At 42.2% G+C, this 18,920-nt stretch overlaps 2 protein-coding genes and 1 long non-coding RNA gene across 3 annotated transcripts in view; 1 reads left to right on the top strand and 2 right to left on the bottom strand.

Annotated features, from left to right (window-relative positions):
- Nucleotides 1-11,035, bottom strand: LOC139061511 (suppressor of cytokine signaling 1-like). The gene is made up of 3 exons (XM_070550632.1): nt 10,668-11,035; nt 7,144-7,331; nt 1-463 (listed from the first exon to the last, which is right to left on the bottom strand). Exons 1-3 carry the CDS (start codon nt 10,890-10,892, stop codon nt 139-141), a joined length of 738 nt encoding a protein of 245 aa, XP_070406733.1. The 5' UTR covers nt 10,893-11,035; the 3' UTR covers nt 1-138.
- LOC139069736 (uncharacterized) overlaps nt 9,710-18,920 on the top strand; it is a 23,079-nt gene continuing 13,868 nt past the window's right edge. The window contains exon 1 of the long non-coding RNA XR_011520426.1: nt 9,710-9,829. This is a non-coding gene — a long non-coding RNA (uncharacterized lncRNA). The remainder of the gene's footprint in view (nt 9,830-18,920) is intronic.
- The window catches only part of LOC107395760 (ATP synthase membrane subunit K, mitochondrial), a 5,974-nt gene continuing 533 nt past the window's right edge, over nt 13,480-18,920 (bottom strand). The window contains exons 2-3 of the mRNA XM_054737737.2: nt 13,743-13,835; nt 13,480-13,665 (exon numbers count right to left, since the gene is read on the bottom strand). Of these exons, the coding sequence (XP_054593712.2) occupies nt 13,564-13,665; nt 13,743-13,835 (195 nt within the window). The 3' untranslated portion in view covers nt 13,480-13,563. The remainder of the gene's footprint in view (nt 13,666-13,742; nt 13,836-18,920) is intronic.

Genomic DNA, 18,920 nt, shown 5'->3' on the forward strand with positions numbered 1-18,920 from the left:
AAAAACTGACAAAGTCTGTAAATTAAATATGTCAAAACTGCCTGTTTTTTATATATGTTATACAAAAATATGTAAATTCTGCATAAATGAATATTTTATAAAACAAACATAAAAAGACACGGTATCCACTCGTTTGTTTTATAGACTGTGAGGGTACGCACAAACGTACGCTTTAAGTTGAGGGCTGAGTCCAGGCATGGAGGTTGCATTTTCAGCTCCATGCGTGCAAACTAAAGCTCTCCGGCACATCTGCTTTAGGCGCTCGGGCCGTTGCTTTCGATAGGGCTCAGTCAGTTTACAGATTGAGCTGGTGTAAAAAGCAAGCAGGGCAAAGAGTGACGCAAAAGTCCTGTGGCTGCCACACAGACTGAAGAGCAGGTTGTTCAGCTGGATCCGAACGCTAGTTGGTTTGTCTTCGCTTTGGTAGCTCAGAGTGAAGAAAACATCTGACTGGCCACTGTCCCTGCAACAAAAAACAACACGTGGTCACTTCCTGCAATTGAATGTGGGTTTTGAAAAGTGTATTCATCTGCAACATGATATGTTTCGATATAGCAAAGGATTGGAATGTTTGCAAACTGGGACTTTCTTAAATTAATTGTTTTAGACACATAATTCCTAAAACTAAACACTGGCAGAAGACTAACCCCCAAATTCCACTACCTCCGCTCCGCTCCGGTCCGCCCCGGTCCGCCCCCTGCCTTCTGCAGCCGCTCGCTTCCGAACTCAATTTTTCTTGGTACCCGCTCTAAAACGGCTCCGCTCCGGTGCGGAGACCTGAGGTGGGCAAACAAGCATGCGCGGGATTTTCGAGATCTTGCGATACAGTCCGAGCAATAAACGCGGAAGTTAGATCCAAACACCCGTTGTGTGGGAGAAGCATCGGCATGAACTGTTTAATCTGCCCATCATTTGTGTTGAGAGATCAGCAGTGTTTGGATCAACAAAGTGTGACTACTTTGATAGTGGAAACTGTATTTATGGCTTACTTTTGTGCATTTAAACTTCAGCCGCCATTGATAGTTGTTAAAAGTTGTTAAACCTGTGCATATGAAACAAAAAACGCCTTTTGTTTATCGATTTATTGTGAAAAACGGAAGTTGTGCTTGCTCCTTTTCCTGTTGGGCCGTTGTGATTTCTGTCCATTTACTGCGGAGGTGCTCCGGTGTCCGGCGAAAATAGGATCGATTCTATTTTTGCCGGACGCCGGAACAGAGGGCGGCGCATGGCGCCGCACTGCCGGAGCACGGCCGCAGTAGTGGAATTGCTCTGATTGACTACAACGGGACCGATTTTGCTCCGGCGTTCGTGTCGGAGCGGAGCGGAGGTAGTGGAATTTGGGGGTAATGGATGCTTTTCTTTTCACATACGGAGTGTTTATGGAGGCAGTACAGAACTACATGGCAGCACACAAGGGTGCAAAAGGTAAATTTATGATAATATGTCCCCTTTAAGGGCTGCTCAGTGGTTAGAGCTGTTGCCTTGCAGCAAAAAGGTCCTGGGATCTTTCTGCATGGAGTTTGCGTGTTCTCCCTGTGCATGCGTGGGTTCTCTCCGGGTACTCCGGCTTCCTCCCACAGTCCAAAAACATGACTGTTAGGTTAATTGGTCTGTCTAAATTGTCCTTAGGTGTGTGTGTGTGTGTGTGTGTGCATGTTTGTTTGTCCTGTGTGTCTCTGTGTTGCCCTGCGATGGACTGGCTCTCTGTCCAGGGTGTACCCCGCCTGATTGCCCATTGACCCTTTTACTACCTACGTCATCAAAAGTTGCACGTGCAGCCTGGCAACGAGAGTGAAGGCTTCCTCATTCACACTCAATACTAAAACAGCGTTTTAAACCCTTTGTTTTGAAGTTCTCAGCACATAGAAATGTCGGGTTGTTGCTTGAATGGATGCCAGAATCGCTTCTCTTCAAGTATTGGACTGAAACTTTACAGAATTCCGAAGGGAGCACATCCATTTCAACAAAATCGGAGGCGTCTGTGGCTGCAGGCCATCAAAAGGGTTGATGAAAACTGGACTGAAAACACTATCCGAAATGCTCGAGTTTGTAGCGCCCATTTTATATCAGGTAAGGTAATTATGTACTAAGATTACACCAGAAAGCTGGTTAACGTGTGTTCTATTAAATAACGTAAGTTGCGTTTGCTGGTTTGCTTTTAAGCAGTCTATTTATTTACAGGCGAGGTGTCATTGGACTCCTCGAGTCTGAGCACGCTGAAAAAAGAAACCTATGCTATACTCACCCTGCCATGCAGGTACAGTTGGCTGTGAAGACGTAGTTCTCTGGTTTGTTTACTATGGCCCAAGCCTCGTACATAGCAGTCTTGTGTCCTTGTCTTTGGCTAGGAAGGACTTCTGCCTTCAAGACGCAAAACTCGGAGTCTATGTCGTGATATTTTACTTTCTGTACGTGGCCACAGACAACATAGTTGTATGCATCTAACCATTTGTATGCCCGTAGCTTCTCACGTGTGTACTTACTTGGCCTCTCCACTAAAAACGTATATATATCGGGCCACTGGATATCTGGCCACGCACCTACATCTTCCACCCATTCCGTAATGCCACAGGGATCCGCGAGTCTGTTGCCATTCGTTAAAGTGAGTTTAATAATATAACATTCAAGATTTGCCGGTGTTAACCCCGCAGCGTAGCTTGATAAAGCCTGAAACAACACCATTCTCTGTTGCCAAGCTGCGCGCGCATTCTTGCTGACGTCATATTGTTTACAAACAGTAAAAGGGTCTATAGACCGCTGGAGAAAGGCACCAGCCCCCCCCCCCCCCCCCCCCCCGCGACCCTACGTGGACAAAGGGGGTTCAGACAATGGATGGATGGACGTCCCCTTTAAATAGCAAAAATGTACCTGGTGTTTTTCTTGGTTTTAGCCTATTTAAGATGTTGCTGTTGTTTATTATGTAAGATTAAAAAATTTTTTGTTTCTGCCTACCAAAACACCAAGTTAACTCCCAGAACTATCCAAGGAAGTTTCATTTAGTTAAACTGTCTTTAATCACTTCTTCCTGAAAGGGTCACAGGAAGCTGTTTATGGGCGTGATGCAGGGTAAACCCGGGGCAGGGTGTCAGTCCATTACAATATTTAAGACTGGTTGATCAAGGCTTTAAAAGTAATGTGGGAATTTCCTAGGGCTGGGGGTAAACGATTATTTTTTTAAACGATTATTCTGACGATTATTTTATCGAATAGTCGACTATTCTAATGACTATTTAGACGAATAATCTAATGATTATTTTTCTATTGCAGTTAATAAAAACCAAAAAATCTCTAATAAATTACTCCCAAAAAATTGATAAATTGTTACTGTAAGAGAATAAACACTACAGGCCTTCCATTTTGTATAACACTGCTTTTATTGTGTTGCGGTTGGTTATGTTCTGGTGACGTGTAGAACTTGGGAGTGCAGGCTGCTGCCTGAGAGGTGGTTGGAGACGGAGTGTCTCCATGTTGCTTTGCTTGGGTCACTTATGTGAGTGAGGTGAGTGGTGTTACGACTCTTCCTGGGGAGAGTGGTGTTACGACTCTTCCTGGGGAGTTTGGCTCGTGTGCAAAAAGGAAGGGACAATAACGGGATTTAAAAGTTAAAATGATGATCAGGTTTATTTACAACTACAAAAAACCATAAATCTTTCCATCCACAGGTTGGGAATAATAAAACTAATTCTGCCTGTGGGGAATTAAAACAAAAGTACAAATAAGTAGGGATGTCCCACTGGGCAAAGATTACTGGGTTCTGGACCAAAATAAGCATCTCCAAAGGTCCAAACTCTAAACTGGGTGGTTAAACCAAACCCAAGGTGATATTTTAAACTAAACCAAAAACCCACAACACTCTAAATGTAATAAAAGGGAGATCTGCACCACAAAAAAGATTACGTAAAAAGAAACGTAGCAGCTTATCCAAACGCAAGAAGCTGTTAGCGAAAATGCTGCATGTCTGAAACGACACCGGGAGTAAATAAGCCTTTTGGTCACACGTAAGCTACATATATATGAATTTGCATCGCTGCAGTACTTTCCTTTTGAAAATTACTGTGGATTTTACACTGAAACTGTGTGCGAGTCCCTGTCTCCTATGTTAACTGTGGAAATTGACGTGTTTCAGAAGCGGCTCGCGGCAAAAACAGAACCCGATTCCATTTTTAGCGATGCGGCGTACCGCTTCTGGGACGGCTGGTTTGAAACACTCTCTAGACCAGGGGTTCCCAAAACTTTTCAGTCCGTGACCCATAAATGAACAGTTTCAAAGTCTCGCGACCCCCTGGAGATGAGTGAAATAATTAAACACACACGTGGAACTTAATCTTTAATAAGTGTACTGAAATAGACAGATTTAGAACCCTCAACAGGTAAATATGGTATGAATTTACATTTGAAAACTGTAAAAGACGACTCTGAAAACATTCTTGCTGTTGTGTGCGAACTTTAATACGGTATGTTACAATCCTTTGCAGTTTTTGTATAAGAACAAGGCAGTCAGTTAGATTTTTGGTTAATTTTCAGCTTCTAAAGTGACAGCAAGTCAGTGCCACAACATTCTCCACACTTTCTCCCTCATTTTACTCTCTCCCGTCCGCCACCCTGCACACGCTCACACATACACAGCATTGCCATGGCAACAAATGGACATGCATCTCTGCCTCCCTTGAGTAAACATTTCCAGAACATATTAAAACAAAACTCCTAAACGGGTTACAAATGTTTGTAACAAATGCAACTCTTGATGAAATCTTAAAAAATGGTAACAGAAAAGTGCTTTCATTTCAATGTAGCAAAAAAATTAAATAAAATTAAAAAAAACTCATGCAAAGTCACAAACGATGTAATACAGAGGAACTTTGTTTCCGTACTTATTCACATTTTCAGATTGTATGAGATGGGTGGGCAATATGCTTGGAGCCGAGCAAGTCCATTCTGGGTTTAATTTTAGAGATGGCCACTCGAAGATCATCCTGCACGTTAAGACGTGATCTGTATTTATTTTTAATATTTGTGAGGGTTGAGAAAGTCTTTTCACACGGGTATGGAGCCAAACGGCATCAGAATGTCAATTGCAGCCTTAGAAAGCTGTGGATATTCTCTCTCAACTGAAATCCAGAACTCAGCAAGCATCTTTGAGTTAAAAGCGCTCTTTAAGGTGCGGTCGCTTGACAGTTCAACCAGTGCGTCCTCAATGTCGGATGACAAATGATGTGTGCTTGTTACGGTGAATGGACATCTTATCCAGTCATATTTTTCTGGAGCTGTTTCCTCAGGAAAAAACTTGATAAAGTGTTCCAAGAGGGTTTGAAGGTGCATAGTGATAAACCCCTTAACGGTGTTAACACACAAATCATTTTTCTCCATGAACTCCTCCAGTTCAGGAAACATGTCAAAACAGCCCGTTTTTACTCGTGCAGACCACCGATCCAGTTTCCTTTTGAATGTATTGATTTTGTCATTCAGTGACATGATGTTTGCGTTTTCAACTTGTAGTGATGTGTTTAACCCATTCAGCTTGTCAAATATGCAAGCCAAGTATGCTAGCCCTGTTAACCAGTCAGGATCAGTCAGATGGGCAGCAAGGTGAGACCCGTGCTCCAACAAAAATAGGCGCACCTCATCCCGCAGCTCAAACAAGCGCCAGAGAACGTTTCCCCGTGACAGCCACCTGACTTCTGTGTGGAAAAGCAGACTTTGATGCTCTGATCCCATTTCATTGCAGAGAGCAGCAAACAGTCTTGTGTTCAGAGAACGGGATTTTATGTGGTTGACAATTTTATTTGCACTCTCCAGCACTGTTTTAAGCTCTGGGTCTAGCGATTTACTCGCCAGAACTTCTCTGTGGATAATGCAGTGTGTAAAGTTTATGTGTGGGGCCACCTGTACAACTGTTGCTTTAAGTCCTTTATCATTCCCCAGCATTGCTGCAGCACCATCTGTGCTCACACTGATGCATTCATCCCAAGACAGCCCCTCCTCTTTCAGTTTTTTATCAATTTCTGTGAAAATGTCCTCACCTGTGCACTTTGCTGACAGTGTGGTGCAAAACAGCATGTCACGTGGTTTTCCATCAAAACTGTATCTGAGAAAAACGAGCAGCTGGGCAGAGGTTGCGACATCTATGGATTAATCTAGCTGCAAAGCGTATTTTCCTCTCTTGACTCTGTCAATCAACTGAGACTTGATGTCCTGCACCATCTCTGTGATGCGCCGGGATATTGTCCCATCAGACAGCGGGACCGCTTTCAGCTCCTGGGCTTGTTTGTCTCCATGCATTATTTGGCTCATTGCAATGGCAGCAGGTTTTATTAGGATCTCTCCGATTGTGTGCGGTTTTTTTGCCTGTGCAATTAAATATGCCACCTCATATGATGCCTTTTGAGCTTTTGCAGAGATTGTTTTCTGGTTGGTCATAACTTTCTTTTGGCTTTGAAATGCTCTCTCTTCTCGACGGAAGAAGTCTGCTGGTTTAGCTGCAAATGAGGAGTGCTTAGTTTTCAAATGTCGGAGCATTTTTGCAGGCTTAAAGCTCTCATTTGCAAGCAACTCAGTGCACAATACACATTGGGGGTATTGTATTTCGTTTTTAACAGTGCACGTAAATCCATACTGGATATATTCCTCTCGATACCTGCGAAATTTAGGCAAAGGCTGATTCAGCTGCGCCTTACACCGCAACTTATGGGCTCCTCCTCCTGCCACAGATGTGGAAGGTGGCTCCCCGCTGTTCTCTGTGTCTGCTGCTGCATGATCAGTTGGCTTCTGTTCGTTGTCTCTAATCTGTGTTAACCAGCGCTTCATGTTGCATATAAACCATATTACCGTAAAACTTTTGGAATATTTGAGTTGTTCAGAAGAAACGTGTTTACCACAGTGCTGCAAAGTAACCCGTCGGTCGCAAATTGAGCTGCCGTAAGAGCCTTGTTTCGCGACCCAGCAGGGGCGTCGCGACCCTGGAAATGGGAACCCCTGCTCTAGACTATAATGGATTGTATTTGAAGCAGTGACCTTCCGCTGCCGCTCCACGCCTCTGATGTGTGAAACCGGGGTTAAGTCAAAGAAGAAAGTTTGATCATTTGTAAAGCCTTTTAGACAACATTTCATGGGTGAAAAATACTTAACAGATTAAAGGAAAAGTACCTGATGAGGAACGTCCCCTGTGGTAACTGCGTGAGTATTTCATGTGCCTCCTCCATGGTCATCGGACCCCAGTAGTAACCGCTGTGTTGGAGCTGCTGGTAGGTGCGTTTCACCAGCTGATACTCTGCAGCACTGCTAAATGTGCGGAGGTGCGTGGGCAAGCTGTTGGCGTCGGCTCCGGTGAGAGGCTACAGCAGACATAAACAGAAACAATCAGCAATGAGAGAAAATACAAATATATTAGCATTATTGTTTTTATTCAGAGTTGTGCAAATGTAACTTGGAAAATGTATTAAAGCGTGTTTTAGTTTCCTAGTAACTAGTTTTACAACTAATATGGTGAAAAATGTAACCCTAACCCAAACATTTGAATTTGGATCCAAAGCGAGCAACCTGAGGAACACCGAGGCTGTCATGTAGATAGATTTTCACTTCTGTACTGAGAGAGGAACGAAAACTGTTGTATCGATGAAAGCTGTGATACCAAATGTTCTCTAGTCTCATTCAGTTGATTTAATTCTAAATAAATACAATTACCTGCAGTCCACATTTAAACTAAAGCAAAGATTATTGATTGAAACACAACTAAAGAAACAGCCATCATATTCTGAGGCTATTAACAAATCACACAGAAAAAATGAGCATAAATTCATGATCATATTTTAATTATTACAAACGAATCTTAACCAAGCAGTGAACTCCTTTTCAATTATCTTTATAGCCTTAAAAGGTCAAACTTATCTTCATTATTTGATCAAAGTAGCCACAACTCCATCATCTGTCTAAGGTCACTAGGGTGATTTCTACTTCCTGAAACAGGAGCACCAGAGCTTTTTGAGTGAGCAAAAGGAGGGTTGGTGAGTTGGAACAAAATTCAAGAATGGAGGATTTGATGATATCTGGTCCTGAGACTAGATATGCACCTATGCATGGGTCTCAGCAGGTAGCAAGGAGGGTGAAGATGCTCCAAGGGGTGAACTACACACACTTGAGCAGCAAGTCATCAGCTTCTTTAAGACTGAAGGCTTTCTAATTAACTTCCATTCTACTTTGTCATGTTCTTTTCCAGAAACAGCACAGAGGAATGCTGCAACAACTTCCCGTGACCTAACCAACAAGATGACCTCTGCAATGCTGTTCAAGCATCATTTCTACTTTCACTTTGACTAACATAAAAGCACTAATTCTATCATTTGACTCTCTGGGATATTCTTCTGTTTTTTTTTTTAACTGCCGACAGTAATATAAACACAGTGAGTAAAAACATGGCTCTGAGCTCCTAAATCAATAAATCGAAAGCTCGAAAGGTTCTTGGTTTAAATTCAAAGTCCACAACTAAATGCAGATAAATCAAGCTGAGCCTTGACTAAACAAACATGCCCTCAAAACCTCACATTTGATGTTAAAAATAAGCTGCTTTTCAAATTAAAAGCATATTAAAAACAATCTAAAGCACAATCTAAATTTTATTACATCATACTTACACTCGTATAGTGTAAATAATATCTAAATAATATTTTTATAAATTACAATGTACATTTTTATTGTTGTTGCTTTGCCTGTTCAGAATTCTGCATTTCACCATCAAATTTTTTGTAAAACATTTCTTTTAATGTTGATCTTATAGAAATTAAACAAAAAAATGCATTTTTCCTAAAATCTTTTATAGACCTATCATGTCATAAAATACAGTTTGTTGGAAAATACACATTTGCTTTTTTTTAAAACGGTTTTTCTTTTTCAAATTCCTTTGTGGTGTTAATCTGCCGCTCCCCTACACGTATGTGAGATTTGTTGCACAAGGTTCATTTTCAGATTTACATGTGTGCTATAGCGTTGCACCATGCCATACAATCAGGAAAGTCAAGGACGCAACAGGAGGAGCATCTCAGACTCACGCCTGCTGTAGAGGACACAGAACTCTGACGTAAAGTGATAATAGCATGTATGAGCAAATGAACTGATCATTTACGAGAAAAGTTGCAACTAATTAAAAATAATTAACCCTTTGACGGGTTTACACCAGCGGACACAGTTTCATTGAGAAAACAATCAATCGTGTTCATTTAAGAGTGGTACTGGCATGAAAGGAAGGATTTCAGCTTTTGCTGCTGTTATGATTATTTGTGAACATAGAACAAAAATCCAACCCTGGTGTTCTTTTCCCCTGTCTCCCATGTGCCATCCAAGCCCCCACAATGCGGGACTAAAATTGAGTCCAATGCGGAAGTGAAATAAATTGCAGTTCCACCCTCATCCACTAGGGGCTTGTGTCAGAAGCGAGCAAATCCTCATTGACTCCCATGTTAAAAATACCAATTTCACAGCAGAAATAAACATGTTTACAGCCTGGTACCAGAACATATTTTTGGTTTAAATGATCTAGTTTATACTCATGACAACTCTGAGGGGGGTGAATTTTTTTCTCACTCTTCTGTTTAAGTGTATTAAAAGCCTAAATTCTGTATAATTAATGAGCATCAGACCCACGTGACCACAGAGCTAGCTCCGGGGAAAGGCCTCAGTAGAGCCTCGGTCTGGCTTGGAAACTGCTCCGGGATTTTGAGTCTGTGTGTTTGTGTATTCTTGTTTGGATATTTTTTGTGCAATTGTTGGACAAAATGACTTGCTGTGGCATTAATTGCACTAATAGAGTGTCCAAGGAGTCTCCACTTCATTTTTTTTGGTAAGTAAAATTATATTGATGTATTTTAGGTCACTGCCGAGCTGAGCTTGGATTTTAACATGTACTGTTTAACCATGAAATTTAAATGTAATAGGGTAAAACCCAGTGCATTTAACATAATGCTGCACTTTAGAAAATGGCTTGAAATATAACATGTTGGTGGAGCTGGGTTCCCACTATCGGCTTGTGGAGCTCTCGGGAGACCGATGTTTTCCACCCGTTCTCCCCTCCCCGCAGCTCGGTGCATCTCTGTCTGATCGCGGCTTCTGTCTGCTGCGCGGGCTGCCGGCTTGTGGAGCTCTGGGATGGAAACCTTTCCACCCGGTTCTCCCCAGCGGCAGGTCTGCGCATCTCAGATCGCAGCGGCGCTTGTCTGCTGTGCGGCTGCCGGCTTGTGGAGGTCTCTGAGACCTCTGTGTTCCACCCGGTTTTACCCAGCGGTCAGCCCGGCGTATCTCTGACTCAGAAGCTCCGGTGTCGTGCACAATTAACTCCGGTTGTAGCTAGGTTGCTACCTCCGTTAGCTTAGCTCCCACCTCCGCATTAGCTTTGGGTTAGCTTCAGGTTAGCTTGTAGCTAGTTCGACGGGTGTCGTCAGTTGATCCCAGCCTTACAGCCCCCAGCTCCACCTCTCTTCCCTTTTATGGAATTGTCTGGGCTTGACAGAACCTGTGACACGGTCAAAATGGCGGTGGTGGCCTCCTATTTTAGTACAAAAACTTATTATTGGAGTCTATGGAAACCCGTTGTCCAATATTTATATGTCGATGGTGCCATCTGTTCCATGTTAGCAAGTCAACATCCCCTGCAGCAATAAAGATAAATACAATTTACTGACCGGGCTCCAGGACTTGGACTCCTCCTCACTGCTCAGTTTGCTCCAGAGCAGAAAGTCCAGCTGCCTCTCTGATGGCTCTTTGCTCTCTGCGTTAATGGTCTGTGAGTTCTGTGATTGTTCAGGAACCACTGCTTCCTCTGAGGTCTGGCTCCAGCTGTGTGGCTCAATTGTTTGGTCCTGTTTTTGGTTATGCTCTATTGTTCTGTCCAAGCTGTCTCTGACCATCCTCGAAAGGAAAGTCGTCCTCGTGGCCGCCCGTGGCACCAGTTCGTTCAGGCTTCACAGGCAGATTCTCCATCGCTGACTCTTTCCTGCTCGGTCACTGGCTCCCTGGCCGTATTTCAGACTCCATGCTGCGTTTATTTTATCAGGGACGACCACAGAACTCAGTGAGGCGTCATCGGAGCTGAAACACAAAAAGAATGAAACACGATCACTCAACATCATTTAAAACATCATCAAACATTTAGCTTTTTACGCCGTGATCCCCGTCTTTTGGTTTCACCTGGTTCATCTTAACTTTTACTTTTAACAAAACAACAGATTTAAATTTGAACACGATAAAGAGGTAATCTGATAAAGCCATAAACGACATCCAAAAACAATTAAATTAGGATGACAAGACAAATACAAAGATAAAGCTAGACATTAATATCACTTCTGGACCCGAAACACTGAATGAATTGCTCCAAACATGAAGTTTTATATGTTCTTCTATGATGTATTAATTTATATAAACTATTTATTGTTTTGAATTAAAACGCATCTGAAACTTTTTAAGTTCAGACAAGCTATGTTTATTTCATTTAGCTGTATTCTGTATCTTGTAACTACACTTTTGTGACGTTCTTTTTGCAAAAATATTTTCCCCTATGGTATAACATCTCATGTGTTCAGCATTTCAGAGACTGAATAGCTCTGAGAAGTCCCACTCTGCAGCTAAAACCAGTCCGGGTCCTGTGAAAAACCCAAGTTTGTGTCAGATCCTTTTGTTTGTCATCAAAGGGCGCCATAACCGTTAATTGCATCTAAACACTTTCACTTTCTTGGAAAAAAAGGGGTGGAGGCAGAAAATGTGAAAATCTGTGGTTTTCCTTTGTGGAGTCAAATGAAAATATCTCATATTTTGAGATGTACTAGTTTAGTAAAAGAAAAGAAAAACTGCATGTTTCATGCAAATAAACAATAGATATGTAAACAGTTTAGTTCTTTGTCAGATGTTTTATTCAAATGTAAAGGAACATGTTCCTGAGTCAGCAATAAAGACTGGGTGAGTGCAAAAAAGTTGCAAATTACACATGAATGCAAAATATGAACAAATGCAATGCATTTAAACTAATGCATTAATGTGCAGGTAGATTTATAATATTTTTAATATTGAATTTTATTTTGGTTTCACTTTTGTTGCATCTTTTAAACTAAGCAGATTAGTGAATTTTCTTGGATGTCATAGTTGGTCACATCTGATTTCATCTGAACTAGACTTCAGGATAAAACAAAGATCACGAGGTTTAGTTTGAATTATGAATAAAAAATACTTTAAAGTGCTGACATTTTTCCTCTGATGAAGGGGGTTGTAGAGTTACCAAAGCAGCTGTTCCCTTTTCTTCTTCACATTTTTTTTGTTGCGGGTGGGAGAGGCATACTTTAATGTTGTCAAACAAAATTAACAAGGCGTCACAGATCGTGCAGACAACGTGAGGATTATTTCTATAGAGGTGAGTTAATTCATTCAGTCATTTTCTAATTCATTCAGATCCTTCACATTTAATTTAGTCTCATGTTTGAGTCCAAATGTGAGTATAACACATAAAAACACGTCAGAGTTAAGCTCCTGCATGAATAAATAAATGTAGTAAATAATCCGAACCCTACTTACTGCAGGTAGATCCAGCAGCTCCTCCCTCTGCAGCTCCTTTGCGTCCAAACCCCACCAGAAGTGTCTAGAAGCTCTTCAGAAGGCGGAGTCGGTCCGAGAGCATCAGGTGTTCAAAATGCTTTCACTTTCTCTTTCTCCGCGAGCTGATTCCCATAAATCACGTGATCTCCCAGCAAGCGCGTGGAGACTTCCTCATAAATACAGTTATGATTATTTTTACAATAAACCCCCAAAATGCAAATTTAAGGGATTTTATGTGCAGGAATAACTGAATAAGCGTTAAATGTGATTAAATAATAGTTTAGTCCCACTCGTGTTTCTGCTTCAGATTCAAGATAAATGGAAGATAATCAGAAAGCAAGTTTCTATAATAAAAAAAGATTATTTTTAATTAGTCAAGATTTATCACTGACGGAGCAGTCTGGGTGAATTTAAAAGAACTTATTTTAATCTATTAGATGTATTAAAACACAAACCGTCTGCAATCAGTAAGTTTTACACTTCCTTAAATGTAACTGTTTAAAAGGTTTTGTGTAAGGAAATATGCTTTACGCCAGAACAAAACAAGAAAATGAGTTCATGAAGTATGTGCAAATAGTCCCCTGAGGTGTGCGAGTGAAACTTTACCACAGGAGTCTAAGTGGGTCATCGGGCTTTCTGTTTGAGTTCCTTTTTACTCTGCTGCAGGTTTCATCTGGCAGTTTTTCAGACGAACACTTCATCCTCTTCTGGAGAACTGGCTCCAGCTCAGTTTCTGCCTGACCACAAGTGATGCAAATCCCATGAATTAAAAAGAAATCACCACATCCGCTGTGCACACCGTTGATACGACCTTTCTTCTATTTATGGTTTTCTTTGAAGGCCTTTAATGGCAGTTTCATTCTAAGACCATAGCTTTGACTTAAGGACTAGCAGCAATGAATAGTGACCAAATATCATCTAATTCTTTATTAAAAAGCTACAGCTTTAGGTCTACAACTTTCTTTCACTTCACAAATTAACAGTAACATCTGTGGATCAGGTTGAGGAAGCAGGTGTCTGTCTTTCTTCGCTGTTTCGCTTGTGCATCACGTAGATGGCCGCCGTTACCACCAGGAGACCATAGGTAGCCAGGACGTACTGCAAGAGACAGACAGTCTGACTGCTGGGGTGTGATCAGTTAAGACATTTAGAAATCTGTGTGAGTGTGTTTTTACATTTCTGCGACCCTGCAGACTGTAGCTGTTGAAGTGTTTCCTCCAACCGGTCAGCTGCACCGACGACGGGGCCTTAATCCCAAACAGCTGCTTCTGAAACGCACCAACACACTTCAATGACATGTTGTTGCGGAAAAAATAAGAAAAGTAAAAGAAAGCTGTGTGCCAACAGATCAGCAGTCACGCACAGGGCTCACTCATCCAGTCATAGTGAATGTGAAAGCAACACATTAAATGATGGGAACCCATCTTCAGATGTTGAAAATAATCAACAATCCCAGTTCAGACAGAAGGCTCTGCCAACATTTACACAGAAGAATAGAGTACTGCAATAGCACACACACGGACGGGCAATTATACAAATACATCTCTTTCTTTTTTGTCATTCAAGTAGCAATCCATTCACACGCTGCAACATGCAGTGACAAACTGGTTTGTGTGGAAACACACACACACACACACACACACACACACACACACACACGCACGCACGCACGCACGCACGACTTGGGAGTCAGAACACTCGGTTGTGTTATCTCCTCTCTGCTCTGACACTAAAGATGGATAGCTATGTTCCAGATATGCTTTTTGCAGACATGACTCATAATGATCTGAAGTGTTTCAACAAAAGACACATTAAAGACTGAAGAATGTGTGCTGCAGGAAATATCTTCATCATCATCAACTTTATTTCACAAGCACTTTCCATTGACCAGGAGTGCACTGAACAGCTGCACAGCACATGAAAACATCAGTGACCCCTGCAAGGGCCAACAAAGATATACATAAAGACAAATAAATGCATGAGACAAAAGCAAGAGATACGGTAAAGCAAAGTAAAGCAACAGAAGAAAACAGGATCAAATATGGCTTAGGTATCTAAAAACGTATAGTGATGCACCGATATGAAATATTTGGGCTGATACCGATATCCGATGTTAATATCACTGTTATGGCCAACAACCGATATTTGCCAATGCTGATAAACTGACATTGATGCTTCAAAAATCAGCAGATTTGATATAGAATGAAAATTATTAAAGCTGGATTTACATTATTAAGTACACATACCACACACAATTACGCTTCTGAGATTATTATAATCACTGTCACATGACTAAACAAATACACCCCCCACCCCAACCTCTGAAACAGATAAACAAATGGAAACAAGATGGAAAAAAATATCGGTTGTTAATATCGGCCCAGTTTTATTTATTGGACCGATACCGATATGTAAAAAAAATGACTAACACCGGCCGATAACGATATTGATACCAATATATCGTGCATCGCTAGATAAACGGTATGCTGAGGGAACAACACAGTAGGGCTGGGCAATAAATCGAAAATGTATCGTTATCGAAATTTCTGACTCTTAAGATAATTTTTCCCATAAATTTGATAATAAAAAAATGGATAGATGTGTGTAGGTTAGCAACATTCATGTCCCTTTAAGGAGCTGTATACATGCGACAGCCCCATCTAGTGGACAACTTTTGTTTCTGTGCATAACTGTAGCTTTTGTCCATTTATCGTTATCAAGGTGAAATCCTCAACATATCGTGACATTGATTTTAGGCCATATTGCCCAATGCCCAGCCCTACACCACAGTATAAAAGTGAGTCTTCATCTGGCTCTTGAAAACCAGCAGTAAAGGTGTTTTTCTGAGTGGAAGGCTATTTCACAGCTTAGGGACCAACATCAAGAAAGCCCCGCCTCTTCTTGTCAAGCTTTTTACACGTGGATCGACTAGATGAGCTGTGGTGAACACATGGAGGGGGCCATCGACTGGCACTAACCACGTAACATTCTCCATCTCCTGATAACATTTTACTTTCTTCAACATGGAATGTGCTACTACTGGTTCACCTGTTGAACTAATTATAGATTCACTCAGATAAAGATAATACGTTTATTTTACTAAATAGAATATCTACAAAGAAATCACAATATCGCCATAGAAACACTAATTGGTATATGTTGTGTGTAGGGGTTTGTGGGTGTGTGTGTGTCTGCTCTGTCTTCTGAATCTCCAGTCATGGCAGATGGCTGCTTAAACTGAGCCAGGATCCCCTGGAGGTTTCTTCCTGTTAAAAGGGAGATTTTGTCTCCACTGTCACTACATGCTTGCTCACCCCGGGTTTCCACGGGAGCCGTCAGCAGCACGTTACTGCAGCAGCACGTCTTGCTCGCGTAAGCTGCTGCTTGGCCCTTCCTACGAGACGCGAAGCAGCAGGGAGCAGCTGTCACCGACCGAGCACGAAGTCACACGAGTGACTTCGTCAGTAAACACAACAACAAGCAGGAGAAAACTACAACATGGTTTGTGTTTTATGTTCTGTCCGTTTTATAATCGCCAATACGGACCTGAAAAACAAAGGAGACCGCTAGCTAGGTGATAACTTCTCACGGGGACGCACAGTTAGTAACCTTTTTTAAAAGTAAAGCAACCGGAAAGCAGTACGTTCTTTATTCTGAAAATCTCGGGAGCTTCTCTCCATTTCCGCGTTCGATTTCCTGTCTTTCCTTCCCCAAAAATGTTGAACTTGACCCGTTTCAGAGGCGTCGCGCGTAGAAAATAGAACCGGCGCGTAAAGGCCGCGACATGCTGCTCCTGAGACGCGGCCGACTCGCGCTGCTGACGGCTGCTGACGCCTCCGGTGGAAAAGGTTCTGTTGACCACAGCGGTTCCTATCAGCAGCTGTGACGTGCTGCTGCAGTAACGTGCTGCTGACGGCTCCCGTGGAAAGCCGGGTTACCCCGGGTTTCCACGGGAGCCGTCAGCAGCACGTTACTGCAGCAGCACGTCTTGCTCGCGTAAGCTGCTGCTTGGCCCTTCCCACGAGACGCGAAGCAGCAGGGGAGCAGCTGTCACCGGCAGAGCACGAAGTCACACGAGTGACTTCATCAGTAAACACAACAACAAGCAGGAGAAAACTACAACATGGTTTGTGTTTTATGTTCTGTCCGTTTTATAATCGCCAATACGGACCTGAAAAACAAAGGAGAACGCTAGCTAGGTGATAACTTCTCACGGGGACGCACAGTTAGTAACATTTTTTAAAAGTAAAGCAACCGGAAGGCAGCACGTTCTTTATTCTGAAAATCTCTGTAGCTTCTCTCCATTTCCGCGTCCGATTTCCTGTCTTTCCTTCCCCAAAAATGTCGAACTTGACCCCGGGTTTCCACGGGAGCCGTCAGCAGCACGTTACTGCAGCAGCACGTCTTGCTCGCGTAAGCTGCTGCTTGGCCCTTCCCACGAGACACGAAGCAGCAGGGGAGCAGCTGTCACCGACAGAGCACGAAGTCACACGAGTGACTTCGTCAGTAAACACAACAACAAGCAGGAGAAAATTACAACAAGGTTTGTGTTTTATGTTCTGTCCGTTTTATAATCGCCAATACGGACCTGAAAAACAAAGGAGACCGCTAGCTAGGTGATAACTTCTCACGGGGACGCACAGTTAGTAACCTGAAGGCAGGCAACCGGAAGGCAGTACGTTCTTTATTCTGAAAATCTCGGTAGATTCTCTCCATTTCCGCGTCCGATTTCCTGCCTTTCCTTCCCCAAAAATGTCGAACTTGACCCGTTTCAGAGGCGTCGCGCGTAGAAAATAGAACCGGCGCGTAAAGGCCGCGACATGCTGCTCCTGAGACGCGGCCGACTCACGCTGCTGACGGCTCCGGTGGAAAAGGTTCTGTTGACCACAGCGGTTCCTATCAGCAGCTATGACGTGCTGCTGCAGTAATGTGCTGCTGACGGCTCCCGTGGAAAGCCGGGGTGACCCGTTTCAGAGGCGTCGCGCGTAGAAAATAGAACCGGCGCGTAAAGGCCGCGACATGCTGCTCCTGAGACGCGGCCGACTCGCGCTGCTGACGGCTGCCGACGGCTCCAGTGGAAAAGGTTCTGTTGACCACAGCGGTTCCTATCAGCAGCTATGACGTGCTGCTGCAGTAACGTGCTGCTGACGGCTCCCGTGGAAAGCCGGGGTTAGGATGAGGATTGCTGTAAGACATACTCTAAAATAAACTGGAAGCCAGTGTAGATGAGCTAAGACAGGTGTGATATTTCCCAGCATTCTGGTGGCTGTCACAAATCTAGCTGCAGCATTTTGTGCAAGCTGGTGCAGCCTTGCTAACTCCTGAGTAAAGAGAGTAAAGTAAAAAAAAAAAAAAGAAGCATGGACTACTGTCTCCAAGAGTGCATGCGACACTGGTGGCATGATCCTGGATAGGCAGCGAAAATGGAAAAAAGCATTTATATGAGCCTCTAGCTTAAGTGACATGTCCAAATTCATGCCCAGATCAGTGATCAGATCCTTAATGGGCACCAGAGAAGAGAGGTAAATTTCCTGCTGTGGGGCATGATTAACATTCATGCTAAAAACACTGACCTTTGTTTTTTTCCTTGTTGAAGCTTGAAAAGCTGGAAGCCATCCAGGCTCTAGGATATCTATGTGATAAAGAGTAACTTTAAACTGAAAAATTCATATAAATAGCTAATATTGCTGTAATCTACAGGACTAGTCAGGGTCGCATGAAGTCCTGCTGCATTAGTTGCTGTACTCCCCTCAAGTGGCCATAATAATAATTGCAACCTTCATTTAGACAATGATTTGTTATCTATTGAGTTTCTCTTGAAGATAAATTATTAAATGCGCTTTTGTTGGTATTAACGAGGCTCTTCACCACAATGAGGACTTTAATACAAATAATTAATTGCCTCATTATTTTAAAGTGGTGTTTGTCAGTAATGCTCCACCTATAAACTCTATATTTTTGGGAGATTGATAATTTGTTAAACTGCTGATGTTATTGACAAAAGGTAAATAAATGATCAGGATTACTAAATGCATTTGGAACATCTTTTCCACACCAAAAAATAAGAAATAAATAAAATAACATTTATATTAAAACATTCTGTTGAACAGGTAGAAGTAAAAAAAATTCTTCTGTTTATCTTGTTATCACTGCAACTAAATACATTAAAACAAACTGGTTCTTAGTGACAAGTTATTACTAACTAAATACTATTTAAAACTAGTTAGTCAAATTCTCTCTAAGGTAATAAAATATGATGTGTTTACCCCTTAAGTTAGCCATGTTGAGTGACTTAAATGAATCATTGTCCATAAATGGCAGTAGTAAAATCTACAATTAGAAGGAGCTTTAAT

This window comes from Nothobranchius furzeri, chromosome 4 (genome assembly GCF_043380555.1).
Source record: "Nothobranchius furzeri strain GRZ-AD chromosome 4, NfurGRZ-RIMD1, whole genome shotgun sequence".
NCBI lineage: Eukaryota > Metazoa > Chordata > Actinopteri > Cyprinodontiformes > Nothobranchiidae > Nothobranchius > Nothobranchius furzeri.

Coding starts and splice junctions, on each gene's coding strand:
- LOC139061511 (XM_070550632.1), bottom strand. CDS start 10,892: ATGGTCAGAGACAGCTTGGACAGAACAATAGAGCATAACCAAAAACAG. Junction 7,332..10,667: donor AGTCCAAGTCCTGGAGCCCG/GTCAGTAAATTG, acceptor TGTCTGCTGTAG/CCTCTCACCGGAGCCGACGC. Junction 464..7,143: donor CAGGGGACGTTCCTCATCAG/GTACTTTTCCTT, acceptor TTTTTGTTGCAG/GGACAGTGGCCAGTCAGATG.